Source organism: Coloeus monedula (assembly GCF_965178545.1).
Source record: "Coloeus monedula genome assembly, chromosome: 25".
In the NCBI taxonomy this organism is placed as follows: Eukaryota; Metazoa; Chordata; class Aves; order Passeriformes; family Corvidae; genus Coloeus; species Coloeus monedula.
Genome location: NC_138805.1, coordinates 1,491,917 through 1,509,503, shown reverse-complemented (window position 1 = coordinate 1,509,503; position 17,587 = coordinate 1,491,917). Strand labels below are relative to the sequence as shown.

At 50.6% G+C, this 17,587-nt stretch overlaps 1 protein-coding gene across 1 annotated transcript; it reads left to right on the top strand.

Moving 5' to 3' along the window:
- Positions 1-190: 190 nt before the first annotated feature.
- On the top strand, positions 191-16,885 carry DCPS (decapping enzyme, scavenger; the record flags this gene model as incomplete). Its single annotated transcript, XM_082296899.1, has 6 exons — positions 191-358; positions 1,450-1,618; positions 9,597-9,742; positions 12,287-12,400; positions 15,569-15,679; positions 16,480-16,885. The coding sequence occupies 6 exons, from the start codon at positions 191-193 to the stop codon at positions 16,744-16,746; spliced, it is 975 nt and encodes a 324-aa protein (XP_082153025.1). The 3' UTR covers positions 16,747-16,885.
- Between the last annotated feature and the right edge of the window lie 702 nt (positions 16,886-17,587).

The following is a 17,587-nucleotide window of genomic DNA, read 5'->3' as shown; positions in this document are numbered from 1 at the left end:
CGTTGCGACTACGAAAATGCAGAAGTTTTAAATTTTGGTGGTTTTCCGTATGTTTGTTCTCAATCCCGGTTCGGGCGGTTTGTGGGAGAAGGAGCCGCGGAGCTGCGCGACCTCCGAGCCGCCAGGGGGCGCGGTTCCCCAGCGCTCCCCGAGGCGCCGCGCGTGCGCAGTGCAGGGGCGGGCGCGAACCATGGCGGAGGGCCCGCAGCCGAAGAGGAAGCGGGAGGAGGAGGAGGAGAAAAATGGCGGGGCCGCCGCTCCAGGCGGGGCCGCCGCCGCCTTCACGCTGTCGGACCTGCGGGTGCGGCGCGTCCTGCGGGAGTCGGCGAGGGACAAAGTCGTGTTCCTGCACGCGGAGGTACCGGGGGGGGGCGGTCGCGCCCGCCGCCATTTTCCGCCGCTGAGGGCTTGGCCCCGCCCCCGGCGCCGCTCTCCGGGCAAGCCACGCCCCCCGGCGCCGCGGGTCCCGGTCACCCTCCGGTCATCCCATCCCGGCCGGGTCCCGACCGGCTTTTCCAGCCTGGCGCTGCCCAAACCAGGCCAAGGAGGCGGCTGGAGACCTTATTGCAACCCTCTTTCTTGTTCGTATAATTTGGTGGTTTTGAATTCAAGCAAGCTGTTCGTGCTTGGTAGGTAGAGTGGCACTGGATTGCCAGCAGCACTCCGACTTTGAGACTGTAAAACAGCCATTACAGGAATATTTGTAATAGCTTTTGGGATTGTCTGTGCATGGCGTGGGAAGCATGCAGCTGCCTCTGCTCCTGTCTCCTGAAGATGTGCATCCTAGCAGGAGATGAGGATTGGGAAGTCCCAGGCTGCTTCTTTGGTCTCGAGGCAGTGGGTTGCTGCAGTAGCTGAATTGGGTATAGACCTCCTGCTCTGTTCTGTGAGCCTGACAGGGTTGGGAGCCCCAGGTGAGCCCTGTTGCTCTCTGCAAGTGGTGTGGTGAGGCCTCACCTCGGTCTTGTACAGACAGGAGTGATGTTGGGGGATGTTCCACACCCAGCACTGCCCAAAACCAGCATGCTGAGGCCACGGGATCAGGGGCTGTGGTTCCTTGGAGCAGGGCAGCCGTAAGTGCCTCCTGCCCCAGAACTTGCTCCTTGACTATGATGCAAATCCCTATGCCTTCCTCTGCCCTCTTTCTGGGAAGTGTCAGAGATGAAATTGGTGCTGTGGGTCAGCAGGAAACCTGGAGCATCCGGGGAGGTGCACGTGGGCTGAGTCATTGCTCACATCCCCTGCTCCCCCAAAAACCACCTTTGTTCCTTGGTGGGGAGCAAATTCCTGCTGTACTTCCGGGCAAATGTGCAGTTTATTTTTGGAAGGGTGTCTGGCCTGCAAGGGGGTTTGGGCATGAGGACCAGGGTGCTACAAGGTGTCTGCCATGATCCCTGACCTCTAGCACCCATCTGTGTTTGCTGATGACTTTATCCATTCCTTTTCCAGAAGATTGGCCTCTCCGGAGAGGGCACAGATGCTGTAGTCATCCTAGAAAAGACTCCTTTCCAGGAGGAGAAGATCCCAGACCTGCTGAAGAAGCCCATGAACGCAGAGCTGCAGATGCACAATGACATTTACTGCACGTTCTACCTGAGCCCTCCCCCAGAGCTGAGTGGTGAGTGCCCTCAGCCCCGCTCAGGGATCCTGGGAGGGCAGCTGGGATGCCAGGATATGGTTCCTGCCCACTCCAGAGGGGAGGATGCAGTGAGATGGGCAAGTGCCACTGCTGGACCTGGCTGCACCAGCCCGGTTGTGGTTTGGTGACAGCAGCACACCTGGCCCAGGTGGGGAGGTCAGTGGGTTGTTGCTGCACTGAAGGCAATGTTTTATCCCAAGGCTCTCAATGCTGCCCTGGTTTATGCCCTTTTCCCATGCCATGGACACGTGGCTCAGCTGATGAGGCACTGAATGGCCATGGCTTGATGACCTTGGTGTGAAGGTGCAGAAAGGCCTGTGCTGAGAACCTCAGAGCTGGAGGCAGCTCTGCAGGTGGGGGCTCACCTGAGTGGAGCAGAACCACCTTCCACAATTAATTCCGCATGAATGCTGGTATATGTTTAAATTGTGGAAATGCAGTGATAAGTTCCATGTCAACGCTTCCATAAACACAATAGCAGCCAAACAGGTTTAATAGAGTCAAAATTAATCTGAGTGCCTTAAGTAAGATGTTGTTGCAGTCTCAAGTTAAATTTGCAGGATATTTGATGTGCCCTCCCAAAAATGCTCTTGTTTTAGCTCTGTTCCCAGGGTGCAGGAGGAAGTACTGTCTGGATTTGTCAGCTTGAGTTGTGCAAAATTCCTTTTCTCCTGTGAAGGACTTAAAATTAAAGGTTTTGTTGTTACAGTGAGTTTCAGTCTGAGGAAAACACTGGGCACGGGCATTGTTGGAAGACATTAAAGCTCCTCTTTCTTAGCTGGGAAAGCTCCTGCTTGGGCACCTGCTGTATTTCAGCCCAGCGGGAGTTGCAGTGATTCCCACGAGGTGGCATTGCAAGACTGAAATCCTCTGGGCTGTGCCCAGCTCAGCTGTGCCAGCCTTTGCCTTCCTTGCAGCACTTTGCTGCAGCGCTGTGTGACTCCACATTACTCTGAGAACAGAATTCCTTATTTTATTTAAGGTTTATGCAAGGTGCAAAACCCCTCCTGCGTGTTTGAATGGGGAAGAAGCCTCTGGCTTTCTCCTGCCAAGCTTTATCTTTTTCATGACTTTTAAATCCGTCTTTAAAAGGTAAGTTTTTTGCTGTGATATTACCCAGTGGTGCATCTTTGTTTCCCACCCCTCTCCTTGGCACCCCTCATCTCGCTCTGGATGCTGAGCAGCCCCAAGCAGGAGATCAGGAGGGGGCTGTAGACCCTGGAGCTGCTGTCCAGGCTTCCCAAGTTGGAGTGGAGAGCAAGGAGGCTTCTTCTTTTGAAGCACTTAGCAGCAAATAGCTGTTCAGCGGGCACATTGCATGAGCTGCTGGTGGGCAGCTGGGCTGGCACCGGGGAAACAGCCGTGTGTGTCAGGAGAGGAAGGAAATTACCCTTTGGAGCTGAGTCACGGCCCAAGGACATAATTGATATGAGGAATGTAGCTTAAAAACCTAAACAGGAGGAATTGCATGTAAAGCTGCAGTCAGGGTTTGACTGATCTGGGATGTTGAGTGATAATGTGGAGACTCAGGGAGCCCTTGCACAGGGTCTTGTTGGCCCCTTGGTTGCAGGGTTGGACTTACAGGGTTTTATCTCCTGGTCCTTGCAAGTTTACTCTTGGGTATAAGATACAGTAAAATATCTTGTAGAAAAGGCCAGACTTTGGTGTTAAGCAGTTCATGGAACAGTCCTGTGGTATGTGGTTGTCGCGGGTTCGGTTTGTAACCGGGCAGAAACACCAATTTAGTGTAGTGGTTTGGTCCAAAATACTCATTACTGTTTATCTGCTGTGAGATAAGAATTAGGAGAAATGCAAAGCAGGCACCAAACTTGAAAGAATATAAAGTTTATTAACAGACCTAAAAGAGGGGAGAAAAAAAAAATTATACCACCTTCAGAACTCTCCTCCTCCCCCCACCTTCTTCCCTTCTCCCACTGACAATGTAAAAAGGCAACCCTTGAGATGTTCAGTCTGTTTACCACTTCCATAATAACCTTGTTTAGTCCATTTAGAAAGAGAAGTCTCTTCTTGCTCATGCTATGAAAACATTATCACAACGAGCCAGCCGCCCACTTCCAAATATTGTTCAGTCCATTTGGGAAGAGGAGTCTCTCTGCCTGCGTGTGAGTCCTTTCCCCTCCCCCCCCGACTTGCAGCTTTTCCCGCAACTGCTTTCGAGGGTCCACTCTTGAAGTTTTTTGGGGTACAATTTTAAGGTTGAGCCGTTCAGAAACAAAAAACAGAGGCCCTTCTCCTTCCCTGGGAGCAAAGGGTCTTCATCATCTTTATCGTTAAGACTATCTCTGGAAGCATCTCTAAGTACTGAGGTTTTCTCCTTTCCCGTTTGGAGCAAAAGTCCTCATCTGGTTCATCTCTAGGGACTGAGGTTTTCTCCTTTCCCGTTTGGAGCAAAAGTCCTCATCTGGTTCATCTCTCCCTGTCCAAACTTCTCATGGAATTACAGCTGTGTCAGCATCTGCCTATCTCAGCGCAGGTGCTTTTGCTTATGAGCTGAACACTCCACCCCCCATATCTTCATGAAATTACAATGGATACTCTGATATATCATAGCTTCACAACAGAATTTCAGCTTTAAGCATCTCCTCTCTCTCTTCCCTGAGGTTTTCAGCTCTTCACAGCAGTAAAAGGGTTAATCTCACCTTGGCCTTGCAGCTTTGCAGCTGGAATGTTGAATTTTTCTTATCGCAGTGGAGAGGAGGGAGAGCCGAGCCGCTCCAGCTGCCCACGGCAAGGCAGTGGGGGGGGTTCCATGGCTGGAACAGGTCCATGGCTCCAGGATGGCCGTGGCCCGGCCTGGCCTGGCCCAAGCAGGGCCTGGCTGGGCCCGCTGGCCCCCACACGGGGCCTGCAGCCACCTGTCCCAGCACCAGAAACGAGAGAGAGCTTGGAGGGGGAGTTTGCCTATTCTTAAATGTGGATCACAGAGGTGTTCACAACTTTAAGTGGCTTAGAGAATTGTCCATATTCAAACTGGCCAGCTGATAGGTTCTATCAGTTCCCAGAGGAAACTGTAAGCACCCCTTAGCAAGGACATCCCTTCCAGGACTATGCTTGCTAACCCATGACAGTGGTGAAGGAAATCATCTGGGAGATTTCACAGCACCGTGGGCAGTCGAGCCCTGCCACGCTTAGCCTCTTGCTTCCTGAGGTAAGACAGACATTGAGACAGAGGAAGCGGTGACTGTGGGTGACTCGTGCTGATGCCGTGAGGAGCTGCCTCCAGAGCGTGTTTCTCAATGCTGCCTCTGTGCTCCCAAGCCCGTGGGGCTCTTCATTCAGCTGGAGTATCTTACATTGTCCATCTTACAGCTGGAAGTGGACACTTCCTGCGCTCTTTCCCCACCTCTGCATTGAAGAGAGTCGGGTGCTGCTCCCTCTGCGCAGTCAAACCGGCACAGGCCCCGTGTGATGATGACTTGTTTGTGTGGTGACACAGGGAAAGGGAGGCCAAAGCATGTTACTTGAGCAAATGACTCTGCTTTGACCTCGGAAAAGACATTTCACTGTTACGAGATTTTTAGATTTGGGAGCACACCGGAGTGAAGGCAGCACCAGATGAGTCTTACTCATCTCATTGATTTTAATGCACCTGTCAAGGCTAAAATGGGAAATAACTTTTGCAAACAAGCCAGTAATGATCAGAGTTTCTCTGAAGGGCAACCCAAACCCCTGGAGTAAGGAGTGGGGACTTTGTGAATTTGTGGGGAGTAGTGTGTCAGAGCTGATGTGACTGTGCTGCTAGCAGAGGCAAGCATGTGTAACTTATTTTAAGGCCACTTTCTGGATGTTGTCTTGATTTAAGAGGCAGCTTCAGCCTAGATGTGAGAGGAATCTCCAGCCTTGGCTTTCCCCTGCAGGGAGGGCAAAGGCTGATTTTACAGAAAGGGAAACATCTTCCTTCTGCCAAAGGTTGGATTGCAAAAGGCAGATGGTTCAATATCCATGTTCCCTGATAACATCCAGTTCCTCACACCCATTTGCCAAGGAGAGCTTGATGTTTATGGCAAAAAGCAGCCTCTTCATGCCTGGCTGCTGTGGGACTGTGCTTCTCCAAAGCTGTGCTGGTGTGATTTAAGGGCTCTTATCAGTCCTCTAAGGAGTCTTTGCTCCTTGGCTGCAGGCTGAAGCTTATTAGAAACATCTTAAAACAAGCACAATGGGAGAAGCTCTGGCTCCATGGCTCCAACATGGGGTGGAGAAATTGTGGGAAAAATGGGAGAGTGTGGAAGGAAAGTTTTCAGTCATGCAGGAAGCAATCCATGTCTCAAAAAGAGTCTGGTTTCAGGCAGCGAGGAGCTGGAGAAACATGCAGGAGCTGCAGTGGGAAGGCTGGTTCTTCTCCTTGTGTTTCTGTGCTCTGGCTGCCTCTGGGGTTTGCCCAGCCAAGAGAACTTCTTGCATTTGCACTTAAATAAAAAGCTTGAGCCTGAAGCTGTGGGAGCGTGTGGGGTGGTTTGGAGGATGGTGGGGGGTGTCGTCGTGCTTTACTCTGTGTTCTGCAGGGGTGGTAAACTGCAACTTTCCTCTTTGCAGTTCCTGTTGCAGCTAAAGTCCACTGAGCCCCCCAAGTCCTTCTGGGATGAGCCCCAGGGGCCAGGCAGCCTTGGCTGAGTCCCTGGCAGCATGCTTGGCTTGCCCTGGCATGTGCTGCCCTTGGAGACTGTGAGCTCTTGCAGGCTTTATCCTTTGCAGCTTTAATTCATTCACTAAAGAGAGCCCCAACTGTCTGGGACAAAGCCATGGGCATACCTGGCTGGGGTTGGGTTGGAATCCATTGTTCCCATGTGACCCTTGTGCAGTTGTGAGTCTAAAACCAAATGAACTATTCATGCAGCAGGGGAGTTGTGTGTTAGTATATTTAATTATATATTTAGTTAGGGCTGCGTCCAAGGCACTGTCTTCCCACCTAATGATGGGAAGACAGCCCAGAGCTGGATCCAGCACAAAAAAGGCTTGGAGAGGGAAAGGAAACCTGCAAGAGCGCAAATATTGACATATCTGTTGTTCCTCAGCCTTGACACTTTCCTGCACCTGATGGTCAGGTTGACTAGGGAGGTTGTAAACCAAAGTTCACCTTCCTGCTAGCAAAGAGGAAAAAGCCCCTCTGCCCAAAAGGAGAAATAGGTTGTGCCTGCCCTGTGTGCTTCTCCTGGCTCCCTGGCAGGGCTAAATCTGTCTAAAACAGTCTGGCAGTAGGTGTTAATGCTGCAGTGGGGTGGGAGAAGAGAGTGTGAGGCCTCTCCTCACTGATGTGCTGAGCTGGAGGGGGATTTTGGCAGAGCCTGGGGACAGTGCGGCACAGAAGGAGATGAGGCATCATTAGTGAGCTCAGAGTGTCCTTTCCTACATGCACGAGCTCTCTCTGCTCATGTTTTGTCCTCGCCTCCTGGTAACAGCAGCTTACAGCCCTTTTTCCCTTAAGTTCCTCAAATGGTGGTTTGATTTTTCTTGTGTCTTTGATTGTGTTTTCCTCTCTTGTTTTTAGCAGGAGAGGGGAGAAGTGTGTGTGTCTGGTCAATCTGAGCCTCCTTTTCTCCTGGGCACTTTCCCAGTACTGTGGTGCTTCCCCTCAAATGCCCCTCGTAGAGTGACCAGCCTGGACAGATGTTCTCTGCCTCCTGCTCATCCAGCTTCCTTTAGTTAAACCTCCTGGCTTTTTATAACCTCCAGTTAGTTGATGGTCAGTCCTGTCTTCCAGAACAAACCGCAGATGCTCCGTGGTGGCCTCGGGCTGGCGTTCAGGAACAGCCTGGCTGCTGTGACTCACATGTGAGCAGAGACAATCCCTGATGCTTCTGCCAGCTTAGAAACCCACATCACGTGTCCAGCGGTTCCTTACCCCAGTTTCCAGGCCAGGGCAGGTTTTGGGTGCCCCACGGCCTACGTGCTGCTCTGGTGCACACAGAGCCTGTCAGGAGCAGACTTGGAAACCAGAGTGTGGCCATGTGCCAGTGCTGGAAAGATTTCAGGGCGAGCCTGGTCTCGCTGTGGATGTTTCCTGCAGCCGAGGCCAGGCTCAGCTGTGACTTTGCATCCTGTGTGCAGCTCCTAAGGACTGTCAGGCTCTGAGCAGGTATCAAACAGCCTCTCTGGCTGCAGTGATTGATGCTAATTAGCATCGCTGGGACATTTTGGGGTTGATGAGACCTTCAGAAGGGAAATAATCGTAAGTGAACCACAGCCTCTCCCCTGCCTCCTCTTCCAAACATCTGCTCAGCTGCAGCTGCACATGAAGGAGTTCTATGATCTCTCATTTAAAGCACCCTGAGTTCTCTCCCCACCATGAGGAGCCACCCCCAAATTGGGGAGGTACCAGGAAAGCCATTATGGGTCCCCTGCACCCCCACGCACTGTGGTTATCACCACCCAGCACTGAGGGGCTTCTGCTGCAGACCTTGCTCTATTTTTGGGGTATAAAATCAAATTGTGGAAGCTTCAGCCTGAGGCTGGCTGTGGTATTTTATCTTTTGCCTTTTTTGTTTTCTCCCCAGTGCTTTGCTGATCTTTTTAAGTGAGGAGAGCTACAGCCTTGTCTTTTTTTCTTTGGTATTACATCATCCTGATAGAAGTGCTAATTGAGTCCTGGAAAACAATCTTGTTTGAACATGTGTATGGTGGGAATCAGACCAGACTGCCCTTGCGGTTTGCATTTTCATATTTCATGTTACCAGCATTTTCCTGTGGATTTCATTAAGCTGGGTTTGGCATGGAATGAAAAGGCAGAGTCTCTCAGATTGTGCAGCGCTGACCTTAAAAAAACAGAAAGCAGAAAACTAAAAAAGACTGAGACCATCCTAAATCCTGGCTCTGGGAACAAATAGGTGTTTGTATTCAGAGTCTGGCTAGCCTGTATACAAGCTTAAGACCTGAAGCACAACTTTGGTGCCCTGGTACTTGTGCAGCCCATGGTTTTCTGTGACAGACCCTGGGCACAGCCTGCAGTGTTCGCAGTGCCCCGGCCACTCGCCTCAGTCTGGTCTGCCTGGGGTTTGCCCAGGCTTGTGGGACTTTCTCCTTCCTGCACTGATGTTCATAGCAGCTCTGTGTCAGCTGGGAAGGCAGAGACACTCCTGTGCCCTTGGAGCACCTTGGAGTTGTGGCAGGCTCTGTATTGCACATCCAGTCTTGGCCAAAGAGGGATGTTTCCTGAGTGTTTTAGCCCTGTGGGTAGGATTTACTGCTGCTGACATCAGAGCTGCCAGGTTGACAAGGTGAGCACTTGCATCCTGTTTAATGCCACAGAAATTGCACGGCAATGTTCTGATCTCGAGGCAAACAGAAAATGTTTTTTTTGCCAGGGTAAATGGTGAAATGCTTTTTGTGGGCATGGGGTCACTCAGCCCTCTTCTCTCAGCTCATCCTGAGCTGTGTTGACCTACCAGCTCACATTGTTTGCTCTGGATCTGTCCCTGTGCCCTTGGCTTCTTTGCCTCCTGCACTTGGGGCTTGAGGCCAAGCACTCTGACTGAGCTCTGGGAAGGAGCTGCTCCTTGGAGTTCATCTGGGTTTGTGGCTGGATGATGTAGCTGGGTGCGTCCTGTGAGCTTTGGATTTAAGTGTGAGGAAGATGTGTCCCTGTCCCTGGGGTCGTGTTTCTGTCCTGGTTGTTGACTGCACATGAACACTGCCCTGGGAGCCCCACCTCTGCCCTGATGTTGCTAATAGGCCTGAAAGAGCGAGTGTGGAAAAACTCAGACAGCAAACTCCTCCACCTGAGCTGGAAAGACAGGCCATGGCTGTGCTGTTGGCTTTTTCTTCCTCCAGAAAAGCAGCAGCAGCACGGGAGGTTAAAGCACTTGTTTGCTTTCCATGTCCATTCTCCCTCACCCTCTCTTTGAAATGTCTTAGTGTGGCATTTTTTGGAAGGGCAGACAGATTTGTTGGGGACTGAAAGAAGCAATGTGGGTGGTAACTCAGATGATGTGTTTGTTCCTAGAGATCAAAGCCACGGTGGTGTACCCTGCCACGGAGAAACACATCCAGAAATACCTCCGGCAGGAAGTGCACCTTATCCGTGAAACCTGGGAGGATTACAAGAACATAACCCTGCCCTTCATCCAGTCCCAGAGCTTCAGCATCCAGGTACGGGTACCAGCCCCTCTCCTGCAGACACGGACGTCTTTGGTCTCCTCTGTCAAAACACTGTGCTGTCAGAAGTCTCCTCTGAAGCCCCGGCTGGAGAGTTGGGAGTGTTCTGCCCCATCTCCCTGCTGGTTGTGTTGTTAGCTCCATGGTCTACTTGGTTGGCTGGGACATCCTTTTCCATCTTTGTAGAAAAACATTTGCCTTGGAGCTGTACTCCAAGATGCCTTTCCCAAAGTTTCTGGAGGAACTCTTGACTTTTTTTCTTCTGTCCAAGGGTGGCTTCCTGGGTGTTGGTGCTGTTCACTGGGCTTCTTAGGAGTCTCTGGGTTGCTGTGGAAATGGAAAAGCACTGATTCCTGCATCACAACTCCTCCTGCCATGCCTCCTGCAGTTCAGCTCCTCAGTCCATATTCCATGTGGTGAAACTGTTGCTTTGTGTCCTACTTGCCCCAGGCAGCCCCAGCTTTTTCCTTGGTTTTATCCTTTTTTGACTGTTCCCCTCCTTTTCTCCTTTAGAGACCAAAGGAATACAAGTCTGTAGGGATTGATTCATGCCAGCCTTTGCAGAAGGGAGAATAAACCAAATCCTGGGGCTGCTGAGGCTCTCCATTAAGAATAATTTCCCAAAACTAACCAGGAGCCTTGGATGCCCCCCTCTTCCCCCATCTTTCCTGCTGCCTTAAACTGCAGCATTTATTAGCTGGAGAAGGGCATGTGCATGTTTCCACCAGGCCACAGCCTGCATGGAATATTTTCTCTGTGCTTTTGCTCCCAAATCTCTTGAGTTTCCTGGTGTAGCAGCTGCCTTCAGGAATTGCAGGAGCTCTCACTCTGCCTCTTCCCCCAAATGCTTGTGAGCTGATTTCAGTACATGGAAACATTCCTGGTGACCATCAGGAGCGTCTGCTGAGGAATCATGGTCAGCATGGTCAGTCCTTGACCTCTGGGATTAGATAATGCTGTTCCTTGTCTTTATCCAACTGGTTTTGCTGAGTGGAAGGGGAAATGTGAAGGGTGACAGAAATACCGGGGGACTACAGAGGCGTCTGTGTTTCCTGCTGGAGGATACAAAGTGTGGATGCTTTCAGGACAATGGTTTTATTGTGGTGCCAGTCCCTGGACATGTGTTCTGCTTGCTGGGCTTGTGCTGGGAGCAGCAGGAGCAGTCAGCCAAGGACCTGCCCATCATGAGGCAGCCTTGGGTTTAAAGTTCAGCTCATCTGATTAGCGAACTTACTTAGGGCACTGCTGGCTTGGCACTTGTGATCAGAGCAGGCATAAAAACCCCAGCAAAAGGCAAATGTCTATTTTTTGCTGAGCTTCCTGCTGAAGTTTCCCCCAAACCAGCACACAGGGTTACAGAGCAGAGTGAGGTTGTGCTGTGCTTCCCAGAATCACTTGAAGAATCCAGTCTCTAAGATGATGCTAAGAAGAAAAGAGCAGTTTAAGCAAAAAATCCCAGACCAAGGGAAGAGAAGTTGTTTTTTCCCTCCAGATATATTCAGGTCAGTTGACATTGATCCTAAGTGTTGATTAGATTAATTAAACTCTTGATGGACTTCCCCAGAAGCTTCTGGTGTGCACAGCACTGCCAGCCCAGCTCATTCGGTGTATTTGTGAAATTGGCTGCACCTTCCCTACCCACCTGGGGCAACCAGAATATTTCAGACCTATATTTGGTGGGGAAAATGATGTTTCCAAACATTTTCAGCTTCCAAGCTTTAGCAATTTCCTGCTGCCTTGTGTTACCTTCCAGGAACCTGGCTGAAGACTCCCTTGCCAGTCCAGTACTTAAGCTGGGCTTAACCCAGAGCATAACACACATTTTGGAGGTGCAAAAAAGGATGCTGGAGCTGAGGCTGGGAGCCAGGGGAGAGCAAAGATGCTTTTCTCTGGTCTTACTCTGTCACTTATCCCTGGTGTCTTCCATTTCCATAACTCTTCTCTGAATGGTGCTTTGCCTTGCAGGAGGAGCGCGGGGGGATAACCAGAGCAGGGATTACAGGCAGGCTGGAGGCTGGAACCTTAAGTATGGAAGAAGAAGAGTGGTGAGCTGTTTTCTAATCAGTCAGGGAGCCAAGAGACATGCATTGCCCAAATAAACACAGGCCTTTCGTATTCCTGCAGTGAGCTGCCAGCAGCCAGAGCCACATCCAACTTTGCTCCTTCCTCTTTGAATAAGGAACAAAATCAGCCAATTTCCCTTCCCAGACTTGGTTGTAAAGATTTTGCTGCAGCTTGGGAGGTAAAAAAGGTGTAAACAGCCCCATGGTGTTGCAAGAGGAGTGTGCTGAGCCCCACAAGAGCTGGGTTCCACTGCTTTTTACTGAAGTGCTCATAATATTCTGGAGTTTGTTAGTTGTTGAAGTGTTTTATGGCTAATTAATTACAAATTATTTGATCATCTTAAAATAAAATTGGGGTTTTTTATATATTCTAGTTGCAGAGAATGTGCAGTAATCCATGAGCTTGGGCTAAATGCATCTGAGATGTTGGTTTTTTATTCTCTGCTGATTTATAAATCACGTGTTTCTCTTTCAGTGGGTGTATAATATCCTGGAGAAAAAAGCTGAGGCTGATCGGATCGTCCATGAAAACCCAGATCCTTCCAATGGCTTTGTTCTGGTTCCAGATTTAAAGTGGAATCAGAACCAGGTTGGTTTGCTCCTCTAATGCTGCCTGTCTGAAGGTAACCCAGAGGAAATGTCCACTTCCAGACTCCTAAGAGCACCTTGAGAGTCTGAGTAGGTGCCTGTGTCCTTCTGTGCTCGCTGCTGTTAGTGATGACTTGCCAGGGCCCTTTGGCCACCATGAGGTGACTGGGGATGCTGCAGACCCGGGCTGTTCTCTCGGAGATGCATTTATTAGGTTCACTTTCACTTTTCTGTATCAGCCCAAATGTTGTCAGGAAGTGTTTGAACTGAAATCCTGCGTATTTGTTCTGCTGAACTTGTCTGGGTTGTTTTTTTGGTTTGGTTTGGTTTTTTTTTTTTTTTTTTTTTTTGCAAGCCTTGACTCGAGGTGCAAACCAGGCAGCTGTGTTGTCCTTTGGTTGCTGCAATTAACTCTCCTCCACAGTGTTAAACAGATGGTTGTTGGCTCACGAGCAGCTGCTTTACCCCTTGTGGGAGTGGCCACTTGGTGAAAGTGATTTTTAAGACCAGGCTGTATTCCTAAATTGAGAATTATTCCTTGGGCTCCGCCTCCCTTTCATGCTGTAAATTTGGGGAGGTGAAACTCCATAAACACACCCCTCTCTTGAAGCTGCTGGCGTCAAAAAAAGTCCCCATTGTGTTTCTGATCCTCATATGCTTCTGCAGGGGGCATGTGGGGAGAGTTGCTGCATGATTAAGACTTAGAAATGGAAACTAAAACTTGAGAAAACGGGAACACAAGCCTGCTGGTGGGCAGCACCATCCTGGGTGTCTGTGCAGGGAGCAGCAGTTTGTGGTGCAGAGCTGAGTTGCCTCGGGGAGTCACTGCAGGGTAGTGTCTGCTCCCCGTGAATTTCTTGCACGTCAGCTACTCCAGAAATCCCCTGTCAAATGGTGATGGGGTAACTAAGCTCGAATTTCCACTTGGTCACCAGAGGCACAGCCTTCTTCCTGATGAGATTTTGCGTGGGGATATGTGTCCAGCTTGCAGGATGTGCCCTCTTCACTGCTCTCCCAGTGGGGCAGTACTTAGGGATCCTAAAACATGCTGTATGTTGTCCCTTTCCTGGCTGTGAGCAAAGCCTCAGTGGAAATCCTTGAGTGCTGCAACCAAACTTTGCAGCTCACATCGGGATCGGGCTAAAATCGTAGATGGGCTAAAATTTGTGCTTGGCTTTCTCCAGAGACCTGCTGCATCCACATCTCCCAGCTGGCATGGTCAGGGGGTGCCTCAGTAGCAGGATTTGTTCTTTGGGGAGGTTTCCCCATGTTCCCATTGGCTCTTAGAATGCTGAACAGGATCTTCTGGACTTCTCCACAGCTGCTGGGCTGCTGTCTGGACCCCAGTCATCCCTGGAGCTATCTGGGCCCTTTGCACTGCTGATCTCCTTCGCAGGCAGGCGAGACAGCATCCCAGGAATGGTTGTTAGCTCTGCCTTTGAGCCAGGGAATTTCTTGGCTGTGGGTGGCACTGAGCCAGAGCTGATCCTGACAGCCCCAGGGCTGCCCAGGAGCACCAGTTCCTTTTGCCACATCCCACCTGGCAGGAAAGGCTGCTGATGGAATCAGGGAAGTGAGATGCAGCTCCCAGCAGGACTCTCAGAGCCCTCCCTCAGCAGTCCTTTCAGCAGTGTGGCCTTGCACTCCTTTAGTCCCTGGCCCACAAATCCTGTGAATTCACCTGCAGTTATTTCAGGCTAATGGATAGGGGGAGATTTTCTCTTTAGCACTGTGAAATCTGCCATCCTTCTGCATGCTGCTGCCCAACCTTGACAGTGGTGTGAGTTGGTTTCTTGGGGTGTTTTTAATTTTTTTTTTTAAATTTTTTTGTGTGTTTTTTTGTCTTCCACAACTTTTGAGTTGGTTTCAAATCTGCAGGAGCCCTGAGGCATTGCCTGAAGCAATGCCTGGCATGACATCATTCCAGGCCATTTTAGCAACAGGCTTATTTGTTTCAAACAGCAACATGCAGATGTTGTTCTAAGGAGAAGAGCTGTTTGCTTTTCCTCCCACCAGCCAGCCCGGAGCCAAAGAGCACAAGCTGATACACCGTCTTTTTCTGGAGCTGTGCATGGGAATCAAATTGGAACCATGAGCTGGCTGGGTGCAGGAACAGCTCTGTGCTTCAAGAGACCTGTGAAGGGTCCTGAGAGCATCCTTTGACACAGGTATCACTTTCCACAGAGCTGCATTGGGTTTCTCACAGCCCTGAAGAGATCAGCTGGGTCTCAGTATATCCAAACCCTTTGCTTTCCTATGTTTATGTTAGAAAGTCATTAACTGAGCTGAAGGAGACTGGGATTTTTATTTTTATTTTTTTAAAGTGTGATGACCCACAACTTTTTGTTTAACTTTGTGTTAAACATTATTTAATACTGTTAAACATTGAACGTGCTGAGCGCTTCGGGGGAGGCCAAAGGTTTGTCTCAGAGCTGCTCAAGGGACACACTTTCACTGCCCTGGATTTGTACAGTGACCAGTTAGGTCTTGAAAATTGTTATTAACAGAACTGATGTGACTCAAAAGTGGCCAGCTGTTTGCACAGTGGAAAAGTAAAGAGCTTATCAATGGGAAAAATTTTCAGTTTTGGCAGCTGTGGTTCACTGTAAATCCTCGTCTGAGCATGCTGCAGGTCAACCATCATTGAGAAGCCTGTGGGGTGTGCATGGGGGGTGCTGGCAGACCCCAGGCTCCTGGCTGGGGCTTTGGTGACCCCACATATCTGAGTGGGTGCCTGCACATGGTCTCCAGCCTCAGTCACACAGAGAAGGCATGTTTGAGGTGCTCAGGGGCGTGTGAAGGTGGAAGGACAGCACTGAGCACGGTGCTCACAGTACGAGAGGGCTGGTGACTCCATCTGCCTCTAAAGCTGAGAAGTTATTTGTGATCCCACTGTTAATGGATTGGGATGAGGCTGTTCTGGTCATTTCTGGACAAAACCCAGTTTCTCCAGCAATGATGCTTTGAGGTGCAGTGGGATATTGTGGGTGAGCACATCCCACAGTGGGAAATTCAGCCCAGTGTGGGTGTTGAGGACAAGCATCCCTGTATGGCACAAGAATCCCTATATAACAGCCTGGGAAGCTGTGAATGGTGTGTCAGGTCCAAAGTGCTGCTGCCTCCACGTGCTCTTTCTGTGCCCTTTCATCCCCATGCTGTGTCTCTGCAGCTCGATGACCTGTACCTGATCGCCCTTGTGCATCGCCGGGAGATCAAGTCTCTGAGGGATCTCACGGCCGAGCACCTCCCGCTGCTGAGGAACATCCTGCAGGAAGGGAAGGTGAGTGTGAGGCCGGTCCCACGCTGCTGTCCTGGCCAGGGAGAGCTCGGCTGCCTCTGCAAAGGCACTCCCTGGGTTTTCTGGCACAGCATCTGCCTGGGGGACCGCTCATCAGGAGATACTAAATCAAGAAAGAGGGCTGTGTTTCCCTCTCTGGTTCCTGCTCTCCATCAGCACCTTCCCCACATCATGCCACATCCAGGTGCTTTAGGGATGCTCTGTACTTCCCGTGAGCACTGAGCTCCTTGTATTAACAACCCCATCCCAACCCCTTGCCTGTTCTCACCGGCTGATGTGATTTTTCCACAGGGTGTGTTTGGGAGATGGATGTGCAGTAGCTTCTCCTTCCTTCACTGCGTTAGAATTTGGAAAGTAATTGCACTGGGGAAAGTGGGAGATTAATTAAGAGATTAGCTGGGGGATTGCAGCGAGCGGAGCCAGCGTGCCGGAGTTCGCCGTTGCTGTTTATAGCTTTAATTACGCTGGCTGGTAACAGATCCCTGATACTTTTCCAATGAGTTGGAGTGATAAGGGTGAAAGGGAAAATGATATGGGTAGATAGGACATCCCATCGTGGAGAGATAAAAGTGGGGCAGCTGGGGGGACTCGCTCTGTCCCTGCAGAGGCTGAAATGGAGGGTGGGGAAGAGCTCTGGCCTTCCAAACTTCCCCCTCTCCCTTGCTGTGAGGAAGCAGAAATCCCTTTTACCTTTCCCTGTGCCTTTCCTGCCGTGCAGGGATGTTCTTTTCCATCCCTTCCGAGATTTTGCCAGTCCTTAGCTCTCCGTTTCCCCTCCACAGGAGGCCATAGCGAAGCGCTTCGGCGTGCCCGGCTCCCAGCTGCGGATCTACCTGCACTACCAGCCCTCCTACCACCACCTGCACGTGCATTTCACTGCCCTGGGCTACGACGCGCCGGGCAGCTCCGTGGAGAGAGCCCATCTGCTGGCTGATGTCATCGACAACCTGGCCATGGACTCCACGTACTACCAGAAACGGGCTCTGACCTTCCCCCTGCGGGCTGACGAACCCCTGTTTAAGAAATTCCAGGAGGCAGGGAAAGTGTGAGGAGGCACAGAGGTGCTTTTGTATAATTTTTTTTTTTTTTCTAATAAATACCCATTTTCGGGCTTTTTTTTAAGGTTGTGTTCCTTTTATGTTTTTTTAACTCTGTTTTTGTACAAGATGGGGCTGATGATCCTTTGCTATGGAAACCGTGTTGTCTGTTCAAGTCCATTAAAAACAACATGGATTGAATAAACCCCTTTGAGTGTGCTGGATTTTACCTCTGACTGGGCACCTTTGGGATGCAGTGAGCAGAGGGGTTTGGGCAGGAGTGGCTGTGTGTATCCATCTTTTCCACCTGTCCCCACATGTCAGCCCAACCAGGGTAGCAGGTAGATGGAGAGGTCCAAAAAAACCCTGCTGATTTCAGAAAGCTTCATGTATTTCCTCCAGATTTACCCCTGGGAGTGGGATTGCAGCTTTCTTGAGCAGGGAGGGGTGCCTGTCTCCAAAGAACTCCAATGACTAACCCGAGTCCTCGCCCTTCCTGTCTGGCTGTGTGCAGACAAGCACTGTGTGCTGCCCGATCCCCCATCACCCCTCTGCTGCTCCTTAATCATCTGTGTCTGAAACAGCCCCTTTCTGACAGAGGCTGCTTAAGGTTTTGCAAGGATTATGGGTTAAAGCCCCCCCCCTCCCCCCCCCAAAAAATAATAGTGCTTTTCCTTCTGCCAAGGTGGTGGCAGGACCGAAAAAGTGCCAGGACTTGGATTCAGTGATCCGTTGTGGTGGAAAACCCAATTTCTCTGGATGCAGGGAACTTGCTTGGCCACCCAGCCACTGGTTCCCTGACAGCTTCTTCACTGAGCACCAGCCTCTGAAAACTTCATGAGTTCTTGGTGCC